This window comes from Trematomus bernacchii, unplaced genomic scaffold, assembly GCF_902827165.1.
Source record: "Trematomus bernacchii unplaced genomic scaffold, fTreBer1.1, whole genome shotgun sequence".
Classification (NCBI taxonomy): domain Eukaryota; kingdom Metazoa; phylum Chordata; class Actinopteri; order Perciformes; family Nototheniidae; genus Trematomus; species Trematomus bernacchii.
The window spans coordinates 10,101,020-10,115,202 of NW_022987803.1; the positions used below are offsets into that span (position 1 = coordinate 10,101,020).

A 14,183-nucleotide genomic window follows, 5' to 3' on the forward strand; every position below is an offset into this window, starting at 1 on the left:
GGAGGTTCAATGTAAACTAAACCTTGTACCTTATCAAGAACCTCAGTGGCCCAGCGCACCCCCTCCACACAGCTGTGAACAATAAGCCTCCCACCCCCATCTCCCTCACCTTCTGAATGCGTGCGTAAAGGCAAGTTTACCGAAACCGGTTGGCTGGGCTGTGCGCACACAAACACATCCACTCGAACCTGCGGATGAACTTCATCTGGATAATGGATTAACGCATCAGACAGATAGCAAAAAACAACGCACAGCAACTCCAGATGTCAATGTATTGGAAGAAAACACCCATCCACCCACCCACGATGGAGTGACTCACAGTTTTAAGTAGTTGAATAAGCGAGCGCCGGTGCGGACGGATAGATTCTGCGTGGGGTATTTCACTTCTTTCTGGTACTTAAAACTCGACCAACTGTGGGTTTTATGGGGAAGGGAAGCGTTGGGCTCGAGCCGCCATACGGACTGACAGTTGCTGCACGAGGCGCTGGTGCCAGATATGGATAGCGAGCGCGATACCTCCGGACGCTGGTGCGCATCTTCATAAAGTGCGACACTTCCACACTGACGAGGCCAAAAACTTCATTTGTCCCGAGTCAAGGTTGCTGACAAACGGAGGCTGAGCAAGAAGAACTTAATTTCTCCCTGCTTTTTAGGGAGGATAGTTTAAGAAAAAGTAGGCTACTTTTGCAAATCTACACAGGAAGCTTTGAAGATGCTTCCAGGGGTCGCGAGGAGATTTCACACGCTGCTCGTGATTTGGTCGATACTTCTCGTGAGTTTGGGGACCGGGTTTCCTACCAGACACAAGAATGTTGCCCACAAAGTGAGTTTCTTTCACATATTCTTTACAACAACAAAAGAAAGCTGCGAAGTATTAAGATCACACCTGCAGCAAAAACAATTTTGACGTCTGATTAACTAGCATGTATATCTTTGCTAACTGTTGTTAAGTGTCCGTACTCATGGTCTGCTTTGTTGCTACACGTAGTAACTGTATTAATGTCAACGTATAGTCTTACTTTAATATGATCATTGACAGTATCATTTAAATATGACAAAACTAAAAACGTGTAGCTTTTATAAGTAAATTGAATGAAAATTGACAAAATTAACGAGGTCATTAGTAGTCTAATGGTTTGACAATTAAACCAGGTGCATTTTGGGAAATTTGAAAAATGATGTTAGCTAGTAATTTCGGTTATTTCCAACTTATGTTCTACATTTAACAAGTAAAGGTAGAATTTCATAGAAAATATTGGAACAAATAGATTGTACAGTTCCCATCAGATGAAGCAATCAATTAACTAAGCTGAAATAACAGAATATCCTCATCAGCGCATTCTGCTCTCTTTTGTTTCACTTCTCTCTCCATGTATAGTAAGGTTTGCCATCACTGGGCATACACGCTGCTATAATAAATCCAAACTCTCTCTACACACACACACAAGCTGTGCAGTGTGTGGTGTGTCTCTGGGAATGTTTGTGTTACACACGGACATATTTGGATATCAAAGCCTGTTTGTGTGTGTTTGTGTCAGGGTTCAGTTTTTGCCTTTGAACTCTCCTTCTTGTGTGGCCTCCCATGGATGCCCTATTGGGACTCTCTCTCTCTCTCTCATCATCTGTCTGATTGATGTCAAAGCAAAAGGAGACAGAGAGGAAAAGAGGGAGGGAAGAAGAGAAGGGAACGATTAGTGAGGAGATGGAAAAAATCTCACTGCGGCTTGTGCGATTGTTCATTTAGTCCGCCAGAAAAAGGCTGCAGTTGGTGACTCTGTGCCTTTCGCCTGTGACCTTCTGGACGCATAAGTGGTGGATGGAGAGGAGAGATTAGCAGAGGAAGGAGGAGGGGAGGCTCAGTAAAGTGGGTGCCCGGTAACGAAATGCTTATGTAACCAGAATAAGGCGAGCCCACGGCATCTATATCACTGGAGCTTGGGTCAAGTGTCATCCATCTGATTGTTTACATTGGCCCTTTTTTGTGTTAATGTGGAATTTCCTGTTTTTGGTTTTACCCCCATCTCTCAGTGAAGAACAAGAGGAAAGGGGGGGGTTTGTGTTGAATTGGCCTCTTTGCTAAATATTGGGACCTGTTTCCCTTTTACCCCCATTTCCCATCCCGACCTTTGCAACCTCACCCTGATTCCACCAGGCATGCATTTGTTGTCCATTTGTGAAAGATGGCGATCAAAGAGTGTCCATAGTTTATTGTTTCTGTGTAATGGTTCGGAAACAGCCAAGTGCAGAGGCCTTTGATATCTGCGGGTGCATAAATCCGGGCTGCCACACGCCCCCCACCCCACCGGATCCTGTCCCTGCCCCTCACCTCAGCCCCTGCTGCCCCCATAGGCGTCACTTTGTTTTGAAAAGTGTTGCGGACACTTTTTACAGACGAAAAAACAACTAGTGTATTGCTTGCAGGGGTGCCCACTGCCCAATATACTCAGGCTTTCTCTTTGTAAGCAACACCTAAAGACAACGCAAGACCTGGTTTCGCTCTTCAATATAACAAACCTGACTCAACAGACAGAGAATGGAACATTTGGACAGGAAGTAACTGTGTCAAGAACTTGGTAAAGTTTCTGAACGACTTATGCTCGTTTTTGGGTTGTTTTAGAACTGGTAGGCTAAGGGGGAAGTCTTTTTAGCATACTCTTTTACTAGAAAAAACTAGAGCAGTGGTAGCAATGTTCAAAGTTTAGTAATATTAAAATGTGTCACATTTTGGAGCCCCAAAAAACAGCCACCAAGTGTGAACAGACAAACTGTTCTCTAGATTCTACATGCTCGCAAATAAACCTCAAAGTTGTGCACGCAACTTTTCAGAAAACTTTTAACAAATTAAAAAGTGTTTGGGACATGTCACGAAGCGTAAATGACGACAATGGCTGCCCCCATCCAGTCTCAGACCTCCTCTCCCTACCCTGAATGTCTGTCACCAAGAGCAGCATTATTCGACAGTTGCCTCAATATGCATCTTTTAAATCTAGTAAGAGGAGGACACAATGCTTTGCTTGATTTGAAGTTCCTATGAGAAGCAGTCTTCAGATCAGGCCGAGGTCCCCCACTGCATCCAGATAGCCTCCCAGTTAAACAAACTGCATGCCATTAGCCAGCGGGCCTTTGATCAGAAGCACCCTGCTACAGAGAGGAGAGCAGGATCAGAGAAAACGCGGGGGAGGTAGAGAGGAGGAGGAGAGTGATATACAGGGCGAAAGAATACAGGATCCAGATGTGTAACAGGACGAGATGAGGAGGGTGTGAAAGTATTTGGCCTCTCTCGTGACTCTGGACCCTCTGTGTCTGTCTACGCGTGTGTGTGGAGGTGTTAGAGCATGTGTGTGAATTTGAAATATTTTCACTGTTGGTCATATGCACCAATAAAAGGCCAGTAAATGAGTCAAATGGACATAATATCGGAGGATTTCCACAATAAAATCGTACACCAGACACCAGACAAGGTGTTACGTAAGAGAAGCAGACGCATGGGGCCCATATTGCTTGCTATGCTATGATAGAGAAAAATGTAGCTCTTTCATAAGTTACATATTTATTTCCCTCCATAGATTGAATATTGCACATTAGCTTGGAGGCATTGAAATCTGGTGCATCTTATACAAATAAATACAAACATTTAAACATACAATTCACAAAGATTTGGGTTTTGAAATTAGCCAGTTATTAGGAGAAACATTTTTTATTTCTATGTTTATGTTAGTTAGCTTACTTTCAGCTGTACTTGCATTATATCCAGTAAACAGTCACCATTTAGATAAACACCAAGAGCTACAATTGTGAAATATATTAAATGTATCTGATATTGTCCCAAATCGTTTTCAAATCTACATAAATAATTCTATTAAATTGTATTGCTACTCGCATTAATCAAGGGTTTAACTTTGCTTTAGAAAGCTTGAGCTATTTTGTTTTCAGCATTGCTCTTTTATTAGTATTTTGAGTTTTCTTGGCAATAACATTTGGTAAATTGTCAACTTACAGTATTTTTAGTGGATACATAGAAAAAAGCTTGATATGCCAATAAGGTTATCTTCTTTTCACCACCAGTTTACACATATCTGGGGAGGGGGCCAACTTCTCTTCATCCATCATTTATCATGCTTGACAGGCTTTTCCTCTAAACAGGCTCTATGTGTTCACATGCTTGAATTTGACCGACCACATAACTTCTTTATGGGACAATCAGAGGCAGCCAGTGAAAAGTACGCCCTGTTCCAGGGGCCAGAAGTATATATCATCAACCATTTGGTCATTCATTTGACATTTCTTCTCCTCTTTAGCCCTCCAACGGCAACTGGTTTGTTCTGAGCAGACCGCAAAATGGCTCAGGTTAAATCTCAAGGTCCGGTTCAACCATTTGTTTGAGCCAATTTAGCATTTTCAGGATGATATAGAAGTGAGTGAATGGCAGACCAGGGGTTCATTAGAGGGGTTCGGATTTTGGTTTTGACCAGGCATGAAATAGATATGTATTCCATTAGACATGAAACAGACACACGCTGGAGACCAACACACGCTGGAGACCAACCAAAAATTCAATTTTGAGTGACCATATTCCAGATACAGTACATATATCTACAATTTCCCACCATTATAATGTCACCAGTAATCTCCATCCATCTCAGGAGATCGACATTTCCTCCCGCTGGGCTCACTAACTGTAAAACCTGGAAGGTCATATAAAGTGGCGTCCGTAGTGGCGGCAGCGCAGCAGGTTCAGACACGCTCGCACCGACCCAGGGGTCCCACGCCTCCCAGGCCCTCTCATTAAAGCTAAAAGAGGATCTCTCTGGCACAGGCCCCTCTTTGTCCACGGCCCGGATGCCATGACTGTTGTGGGAAAAAAAAAAAATGAACGAAAGCCGGTTTGTTGGTCACTTGGCTGATTAGTCGGATGCCTCGGGGGCTTTTTGGAATTGCTGACCAAGCTACAAAGTGGTAGATGGTTTCAAGTTTTCCTCTTGGAAACAGGGCACTAATTGTTCTTATATTCATCAGTGAGTCGCTATAAATGATGGATCCTTTTTTGTCAGTAGCCCCGAAATAGCTACTGGCTTTTAAATGTGTTACAGTTTTTCCCTTTTTATGTTTTGGGTGTTGTTTACTAAAGTCAAAGTAGCAACCGTATACATTTACTTAAAAAGTAACACATCTAATTTAATAATGTAGAGGAGTAAAAAGTACAGTAGTGGCCTCCAAATTGTAGTGGAGTAAAAGTAGCATACATTGGGAAATACTCAAGTAAAGTACCTCAAAATGTAACTTTCCACCACTGGTCAGAATAGATGCAGAAATCAGTCATCATGGCATTACATTTTGTCATGTAACGTCTTCAATAATTTCACTATTTTGTTGTTCTGATCCACATACAATCTTTATCTTTCATTTCCTTGTATTTTCAGGCGCATGGCCACCATATTCACAGTGCCGGGGTCCAATATGTCCCTGAGACTTTGGAGCAGCAGAACCAGGTCCAGAGTATCCTGCCTGAGCCCCATGGCCCCCAGAGGAGGTGGACCCACCCCCACCACCGCTCTGTTGGTGTTCTCCCACAGCCGGAGCCTGAGGAGGAGACCAATCCCTTCATTCTGGATCTCAAGAACTTCCCAGACCTGGCAAATGCTGAAATAAACTCGCAGAACCCAAACATACAGGTGAGTCCGCACGGGGGGTCACACTAAATTGGAGATATGCAGTTTGTGAATTCCTTAGATTGCCTTCGTTATTACATTTAGGGATACATTTCAACCATTCATGCAAGGAGAACATTTTGACTTTCATTGTGCTCAACAAAATCAACAGTGTAATCTTTGCAACCTGCGTTTATTTTAATACAAAACAGGCTCTGTGATAATAAGTGTGAGCCATTAAGTCATCATCATCTCATTCTAAATTGACCCAAAAAGTCGTTCTGTTTAACTTCCATCTCAGGGCAGTTATTCTCTCCGACTCTGGTCAGTGTAATCAGGATGTGGTTAGAGGGACATAATGATGCCGGCCTTATGTCTACATCAAGTACAGAAACCAATGAAATGTCTGATGAGTTTTCATGTAGCCTATAGACCAGATGTACCATATTCTGACGGAAAGATATATTCAACAAAGCATTTCCAATCCTTGCCTAACTGCGAAAGGAATGTCACAAAAGTTACAGAAAGATTTTCCCCTGTAGTCTCTGCATTGCCTGGTCTTCACATCAGCTGAAGTGGGCCCTTGGAAGTACTGTAGCATCTAGGATGAGTCATATTGAGGTAATGAGAGGTAGTTATCCAGAAGAAATGCTCACATTCTCTCCCTGAGAGGATGGTTTGATGGCTGAATGCTCATGCTCAAGTCTCGCTGGCTGGGAAGCGAGTTCACTTGCTGAGAAATGTATCCGCTGATTTGAGTTAGTTGATTTCTTAAGAAGAGCTTGTAACTGAAGCAGTAAAGCTGCACTCAAGTAGATGTATGACACATTTAAGGAAAATCAGAGTCAACAGAACAATACTGGATAGCTCACTTGTATGTCATTGTCTTACATGGTTAATACGTAGGTTTGGGTTGCTACAATGTTGTTGTCTTGGTTTGATAGTTTTAGAGAGAGTTGTTCACAAACAGGGCTTTGTAAAACAGTGCCACAGATGAATGGTTTACTTTAGCTTAACAGAGGGCCTCTGTTTTCCCATGTAGGTAACCATTGAGGTGGTGGACGACCCCCAGATGGAGGTAGAGATGGATCTGGCCAAGGAAAAAGAATGGCTCCCCTCCTCTTCCTCCTCACCGTCTTCCACGGTGGATTGGCTCGGAGGCAAGAAGCTTTTCTGGCCCCTTTTCTGGAGTTACACTGACGCCGACTCCGGCGAGGAAAGCAACAGCCGCTCAGGGGCGGACGAAAATGGTGAGGAAGAGGAGGAGGAGGGGGATTACTCTCTGGATTACGGAAGCGAGGAGCCCTTACCAAGCGGAGTGGGCGAAGACTGGGATACGCATTGGAACGAAGGCTGGGATCCAATACAGAGCTACTACGGTAAGGTTTGCCAAGTGGTACACTTGCTGGCTGTTAGAACCAGCAGATGTGACTTCCTGTGTTTTTATTAAGTATAAGCAAAAAAGGGATAAGTGTGGAAATACAATTGCTGATGTCTTCATATCAGAAGAGAGACAGAGATAAAGGGAATGTCTGAAAGCAGAGACAAAGAGAGAGAACAACAGAGTGGTTAAGGAGGCTGCATGATAACTATCCTCACAGTCAGAGTACCAAACGATGCCAGCATGCGAGGCAGCATGAGCACCCGACCATCAGGATATTGCGGGTTCTGGGCACTTTGAAGTCGACACTGGTCGTGCCGGTCGCAGAGGCCCGCCTTTTGAAGATGGGTCCGATGCGCTCGCTAATGGCAGCGTGAGGCCGCCACTGTTCCCTGGGACAAAACAGCCCTCTGCTTGTGGACAATTAGAGGGCAGATTTGGAACACAGAATGACAGGGGCCATTCGGCTAGCCCCTTTCATCTTTCCCCGGGACCCCATGGGCCCCCCCCAGACCCTGGCGGCACTCACAGCCCTCTGCGGCTCAGCCTTTTGAGCCAGTTCAAGAATTTCGGGGGGCTCGCAGGGCTGTGCATAACTTTAACAGCTATTTTTCCCCTCTTAATTCCACCATTGTCCGGTGGGAAAACAAGTTGTGTAGAGAGAATTTGTAGTATATAAAGTAAATAATAAGAGGGAAAGAGAAGGGTAAACATATTGATTGAAAGGGAGAGAAGGTGGAAAAGGTAGAGGCAGATATAAATACATATATATATATATATATATATATATATATATATATATATATATATATATATATATAAAGAATGATATGTGATTATCTGATCTGAGGCTTGGCAGTCTGTAGCCATCTTGTGTTGGTCCGACTGAAGATCAGAGCTCAGTCATGGACTTACCACAGCCGCATTTTTCATTCTTCAGAGATATTTCCCAAAAATACAAATCTGTGCATGATTGATCTTTTTGTTTTTACAAAGTTGTTCTCGATATGTTGGCTAACTCTTTAACTTTTCCCCTTACCCATTTATGCCAATATATAGATTTGATCCCTTTAAGTGTTGTGCATGTAGTCGAGCAAGCAAAGGGCAACAATGCCTATTAAGTGGTCACATCTAAAGACTGAGCGAACATAAATCAAGGATGTCTGCCTTAGCTTCTTCTGTAATTAAGACTCTCCTGAGACCTCATTCCCGTATGGCCACATGGCGAGTTGGCAGCGCCCACAAAGTCAAATTGGGTGCTCGCTACACCCAAGCTGGTATTTCTGCACCCACCTCGCCTTTAATCAAGAATGACTTGTTTTCAGTGTTATTAACACCACAAGGAAACATGGTGCGGAGGCGGACAGCCACAGCACAGCTTCTTTCTCTCTAATTTTACTGAGGCCTTCTTAAAAAGAATATGGGTTTGCATGGGAAAGGTTAGACCAGGAGAAAACATTTCATGTATATGCACTGAGACTTTGAAAGCCTATTCTGAATTAGAAAAAAAAAAACATTCTCAGTTTTTTTCTCAAGTTCATAGTAGTGCAAATACAGTTTGTGACCCTGACTGTTTGGATTTTGTTTTCACAGAGAAGGAAACAGATGAGTGGACTCCCTGGTCTCCCTGTTCAGTGACATGTGGAAACGGTGAGAGGAAAAGGACCAAGTCCTGTGGCTACTCTTGCACCCTGACAGAAGCCTCCAAGTGTGACCTGGAGCCTTGTCCCGGTGAGATTATATTTCCCTTTTAAGATATAAATACTAGAAAGACAGGCCAGAATGTTAAGATTTGTATCCTGCTTTTTCTAATCTACACTCTCCGTTTTTTTAGGTGATGTCAACACTGTAGTAGAGCCATTCCCTTTCGCAATGGAGAATGGCACAGAGCCATTTGGAACAGGTATGTTTTTTGTAATGGACAGCTGGACTTTCATTGGGCTAAAAGAATTACACATTTTAACCTATTAACTGCAAGCTGGTTTTACTGTACACCATTTTACAAAGCATAATCAGCCTGATAAATACTGTAGTTGTAGGTCTATGAAGGTACACCCTTGGCTAATTAAAGGGACATGCCATTTTATATAAGGGATTTTAGAACTTGATTTCTCAATTCTGTCACAGATTATTATGGATGCCAGAATTGAATTTAAACTTGACTACAAATGGCTGCTGTTCATGTTACTAGTAGTGCTATATTGAAGATCTGTAACGCACAAGTTCATGAAGTGTTGCTGTCCTCTTTCTTACAGATGTGGACAGCTGCGAGAAGTGGCTCAACTGTAAGAGTGACTTCCTCCAGAGGTACCTCCACCAGGTGATGTCTGAGCTGCCCAGCTGCCCCTGCACTTACCCCTCTGAAGTGTCTTACACCGTGGTCAGCGTCTACGATGACAATCACGGCCGGCCATTCCGCTGGCGTGATGCCAGTGGCCCCAAGGAGCGCATGGACATCTACAAGCCGTCAGCGCGTAGCTGCATCCGCTCAGCACTTTCAAGCGATTCATCCACTCTAGCAGCGCAGCACTGTTGCTACGGCGATCGTGGACGGCTGATAACACGAGGGAAAGGCGCAGGCACGCCTAACCTGATCAGCACCGAGTTCTCTCCCGAGCTGCACTTCAAGGTGGACGTGCTGCCGTGGATCCTGTGCAAGGGAGACTGGAGTCGCTTCCACGCGGTGCGGCCACCTAACAATGGGTTGAGCTGCCCAGAAAACCCCCACGAAGACGTGTTCATGAATGAACTGGAGGAAGCCAGGGAGTACTGAGGGACCACAGCCAAAACTACCACTTCAGTGTCAGAGGGCCCAATCCTAATTTGAGAGGAGACAGCCTTTTAAAAATTATGAAATATTACACCTAAACCATGCGTTGACTCAGAGGAAATGTGATTTGGAGGTGTGTGGGGTTTAGGTGTGTGTGTGAAGTGTGGTTGTCTCAAGTTAGGATTTGGCACAGTTTCCTGATATCAGGCTCAATGGAACTAAATTACAAGAATTGAAAAAAAAAAGCAGTGTTCTCCCATCGCTTGCCAACCTGTTCCACATCTGGGATACCATCCAGCTCTCTCTTTATATTCACTCTCCTGGGTGCGTGTAAGCATGATGTCCACCTACTGGCTTTGTTTGATAGTGTCCTGGAGCGCTTGTGATTGACAATTCGCAACATGTGGTAAACATCCTGATCATGCTTCTTGTAAGTCTTATGTTAGGGAAATGTATGAATGTGGGTTGGTTATATTGATGAAACAAACACATGCATGGGAAGAGTCCAACAGAATATGAATATCCCGACTATGCTGCTACATTATATAATCCATCAGGTTTTTACAAAGGTATTATGGGGAACAAGACAACAGGACATCAATAAACCCAAGAATTCTCACAGTAATGTACAATGGACACAAAATTATGAGAATACTTTATCTCAAAAGTTTCGTCACACAGATTGATTGATTGATTGATTTATGCGATTTCTCACATTTTCACAGCCGGGAAGATAATATGATCCGGGTGCCAAAGAGTTAAAAAATCAGACTGTTGGTGCCTGCGTAGATCCAGCCTCCTAAGTCTCTACAGTGCAAATGTAGGAAGAAATTAAGTTCTAGAGTGAGTACATGATGCTCATAGATCTCTACGATGTTCTCAGGGGGACTATCAAACCATGATTAACACATCTGTTCATTTACCTCGACAACGGAGCACTATTGGAACTACTGCAAAGTGTATTAGGGTAAAGATTAGTCGCAGAGTATCAGATTTCTAATCCATGCTTTTTGTTCAGTTTCAAAAAGCAGTAAGGAACCTTATAACTGAAAAAGCTGTTAAAGCATTATGTGTGATAGAAGGATGTCATTGCTGCTTAAGATGTGGGCTTAGGGTCTTTGGGTTTATAGACAGAACATGATTGGATAGAAAGGACATTCCTATAGACTTTGAGTAAATACCCTATAAGATATAGTGCAAATGATTGATTATAACAACAGTTTTAGCATTGTAGCTATAATAAAACTCAGCACCTTACTCAAATACTTAGTATAAATATCAAATAAACATAGAAATACCTTAGAGCGCCAGGAATCGCCCATTCTATCCAGTCTCATTCTATGGATGTTCGCTCCAAACCTTTTTTCAGGAATTCTGCTTCAATATGTGATATGCAAACACGCATTTACATTTTGGAATCACCAATTTTAAAGGAAGGCACTTTATTTAAAGTATATATAAATATATACAAAATATATATCAAAATGTACTCGTGTTTGCCATTTGTTGTTGATAGTGTTATTGTGAAGGAAAACTCGCCAGAAATGCTGCATTGTTCTTTGAAAGTGCATATATCAAGTGTTCTGTTGAGGAAAGCATGATTTCTTTTTTGTGATTTCTGAATCTAGTATTACATATATGGTGTTGTACAGTATTTATTTGTCTGTTCTCTCTTTTTTTAAGTTTGCTGAAGCTTTTGAAATGTCTCTTTACTCAACATGGTGCACTAATCTGACTGAGAAATGAAGGCACCCATTATCAAAAGGGAAACCCACTTGCCTCATATCACTTCATACAGCAACATCAAGTGTTTCATTCTACTTTGTACTGCAGTGCTCTATGAATATGTTGTTGCAATTATGCTGAAGAAATATATAAAGACCTTGCATTCATCATCTGACTTTCTAACGTGTCGTTTCTTTTTCCACACTTAAGATACTGTGTAGCCGAGCCAACCATAGCATAGTACTGTCAAGCAAATTCCTAAAGACTCAACTGAGTACTTGTACTCTTTATTTACGGACATACCGAAACTTTCCGTAACTTCCCTCTCCAACAAAACAGGTACAGTGCAGCAAGCATTCCTTCAGAGTGCAAACATGTCACTGCCCTATTTCAGCAACAGGCTGAATATTAAGGACAGCCAATGGGGGATACTGTACCAAGACCACCATAGATGCCATAAACTTCTGTTAAGGATATAAGCAAATAGAGTTTATGTAAAAAATAACACATTTATGGGCTAGATGCTTGTTTGCTCTCTTGCCAACAGTTATGTAAATATTGATACCACTCATGCCTGTACATATTAAGCTACAGGCAACAGACAGTTAGCATAGCTTAGCATAAAGACAGGACACATGGGGAAACTGCTACTTAAAGGTCCCATGATAATTCCATTGTTGAGGTCTACTAGAATAGATTTACATTGGTTTCTCATACAGCATCTCTGTATAGTATGTGTATTCACTCTGTCCTAAACGGCTTGTTGGAGCTCCTGCCCCCCCCTCCCTATGAGCCCACTGTGCTCTGATTGGTCAGCTCGCCCACTCTGTTCTGATGAGTCCACCACCGTTACAGCATAACATCAGTGATTATGTGTTACAATGGCGTTTGTTAGCAACCAGAAAATGACACCAGTAATGACAAACAGATGAGAATGCTGCGTGGGGTCTGGGTGCCGTGTTGGCGGGACGTTGCGGGGCTCGCTGCTCCGCCCTTTGAGGATCGAGGAGCCGACAGTGTGAGCTGTATTACTGGTGTCGTTTCCTGGTTACTGCGTGGGGTCTGTGAGACAGCGAGACACCGCGGAACTCAGCCTGAGCACACACACACACTCACAGCCAGGTTGTTCGCCACACACTCACAGCCTGAGAAAAGATAAGGCTGAGTGAGTGTGTGTGTGTGAGGAGCTCCACAGATTGGTCCATTTGGTCGTCGTTACGTCACTGTGACCAGGAAGAAAAAAATTGAAAAAGAAAAATCTCCAACGAGGCGTTCTGGGTCAGCATAGACAGGTCTTTTCTGTGTTAGAGTTTTACTCGCTACAGGGTGTACTTTGAGGGTTTGTGACTTTGCAAACCGTTTACATGCATACAAAGCTACATAACACACAAGGGGACGGGTAATAACCGGAAAAGCATGTCATGGGACCTTTAAGCATTGCACCAGCTACACAATCTGCAGCTAACCAAATAGCTTGTTAGGGTCATGTGCTTGTTATGGGCACACAATTAGAAGCATTTCCAAGACAAATACTGCTAAGATATGAAAGGCTAGTAGATTTGAATCACTCATCAGCCAGAAAAAGCCATTATGTATTGAGTAGCAGCTAAAAATGTAACTTTCACTAGCAATTCTTTACTCTTGTATTAGAAGCTTTATCTGTATGTTGCAATGGTATAGTTTAGCTAATAGCTAACAGCTGCTAAATGACAGTAGCTTCATACCCAAGAACAACAATGCTAGCATACATCTTATCCAACTCCAGGCAAGACGACAAATAACCATCTCCAAAATGTTTAACCATTCTCTTAATGAAAAACTGTCTAATGTCCTAATATCCCGAAAGGAAAAAGAACCCATACGAAAGTATATTCGCCAAAATGTATTTTAATGTTGAGCTTAACATTTAGCGTCCTGCCTCTGGTGGAGGATGTAATGCTAAATTGTTTAATTATCATCGAGATGCAGGTTGCGAGATAACCTATTCAACATTCAACAGATCCCCAACATGGCAATGAGAGGATTTAATTAGATATCATGCATGAGTTCTCTTGCTAGCACATGTTAGCATCGAGTGCACCAGCAGCATCAAAGGTTCACTAAGTTTACTCTTTTCTTTTCTTTTCAATTTACACACGGCATCTATTGCACGTCTGTCCGTCCTTGGAGAGGGATCCCTCCTCTGTTACTCTCCCTGAGGTTTCTCCCATTTTTCCCCTTTAAACTGTGGGGTTTTTCCTTTTTTGGAAGTTTTTCCTTGTACGATGTGAGGGTCTAAGGACAGAGGGTGTCGTATTGTCATACTGATATTCTGTACAAACTGTGAAGTCCACTGAGACAAATGTAACATTTGTGATATTGGGCTATATAAATAAACATTGATAATAAACTCTGTTTTATCATCTGTGTGTTCTCAATCTGACTTAGTTGAGTTCACCTCAAGAAGTCAAAAGTCGTACTAACATTTTCTGTCGGACTTCTAAACAATCAACCGCAGCTTTTTGATCCATGCATGCTTCAGGATTCACAAAAATGCTGTGGGCATTCTTATGGTAATTCTCCAGGGTGACACCTCTTTTAAAAGTATGACTCTCAATTGTGGTTAGGGCCTAAACTTTTAAAGACCAAGCAAGATCATTAGGAATGAAAATGTTGTCTA

The 14,183-nt window shown here is 42.6% G+C and overlaps 1 protein-coding gene across 1 annotated transcript; it reads left to right on the forward strand.

The window, feature by feature from the left end:
* Nucleotides 1-163: 163 nt before the first annotated feature.
* ism2b (isthmin 2b) lies at nt 164-11,704 on the forward strand. Its single transcript, XM_034150318.1, has 6 exons — nt 164-823; nt 5,421-5,672; nt 6,691-7,027; nt 8,623-8,760; nt 8,864-8,932; nt 9,285-11,704. The coding sequence occupies exons 1-6, from the start codon at nt 713-715 to the stop codon at nt 9,800-9,802; spliced, it is 1,425 nt and encodes a 474-aa protein (XP_034006209.1). The 5' UTR covers nt 164-712; the 3' UTR covers nt 9,803-11,704.
* Nucleotides 11,705-14,183: the final 2,479 nt, after the last annotated feature.

What these genes read in the sequence shown, in the direction of transcription:
- ism2b (XM_034150318.1), top strand. Translation starts at nt 713, where the DNA reads ATGCTTCCAGGGGTCGCGAGGAGATTTCACACGCTGCTCGTGATTTGG. An exon ending in ACAAGAATGTTGCCCACAAA is followed by an intron (nt 824 to 5,420) that starts GTGAGTTTCTTT and finishes TTGTATTTTCAG; the next exon opens with GCGCATGGCCACCATATTCA. An exon ending in TGACCTGGAGCCTTGTCCCG is followed by an intron (nt 8,761 to 8,863) that starts GTGAGATTATAT and finishes CCGTTTTTTTAG; the next exon opens with GTGATGTCAACACTGTAGTA.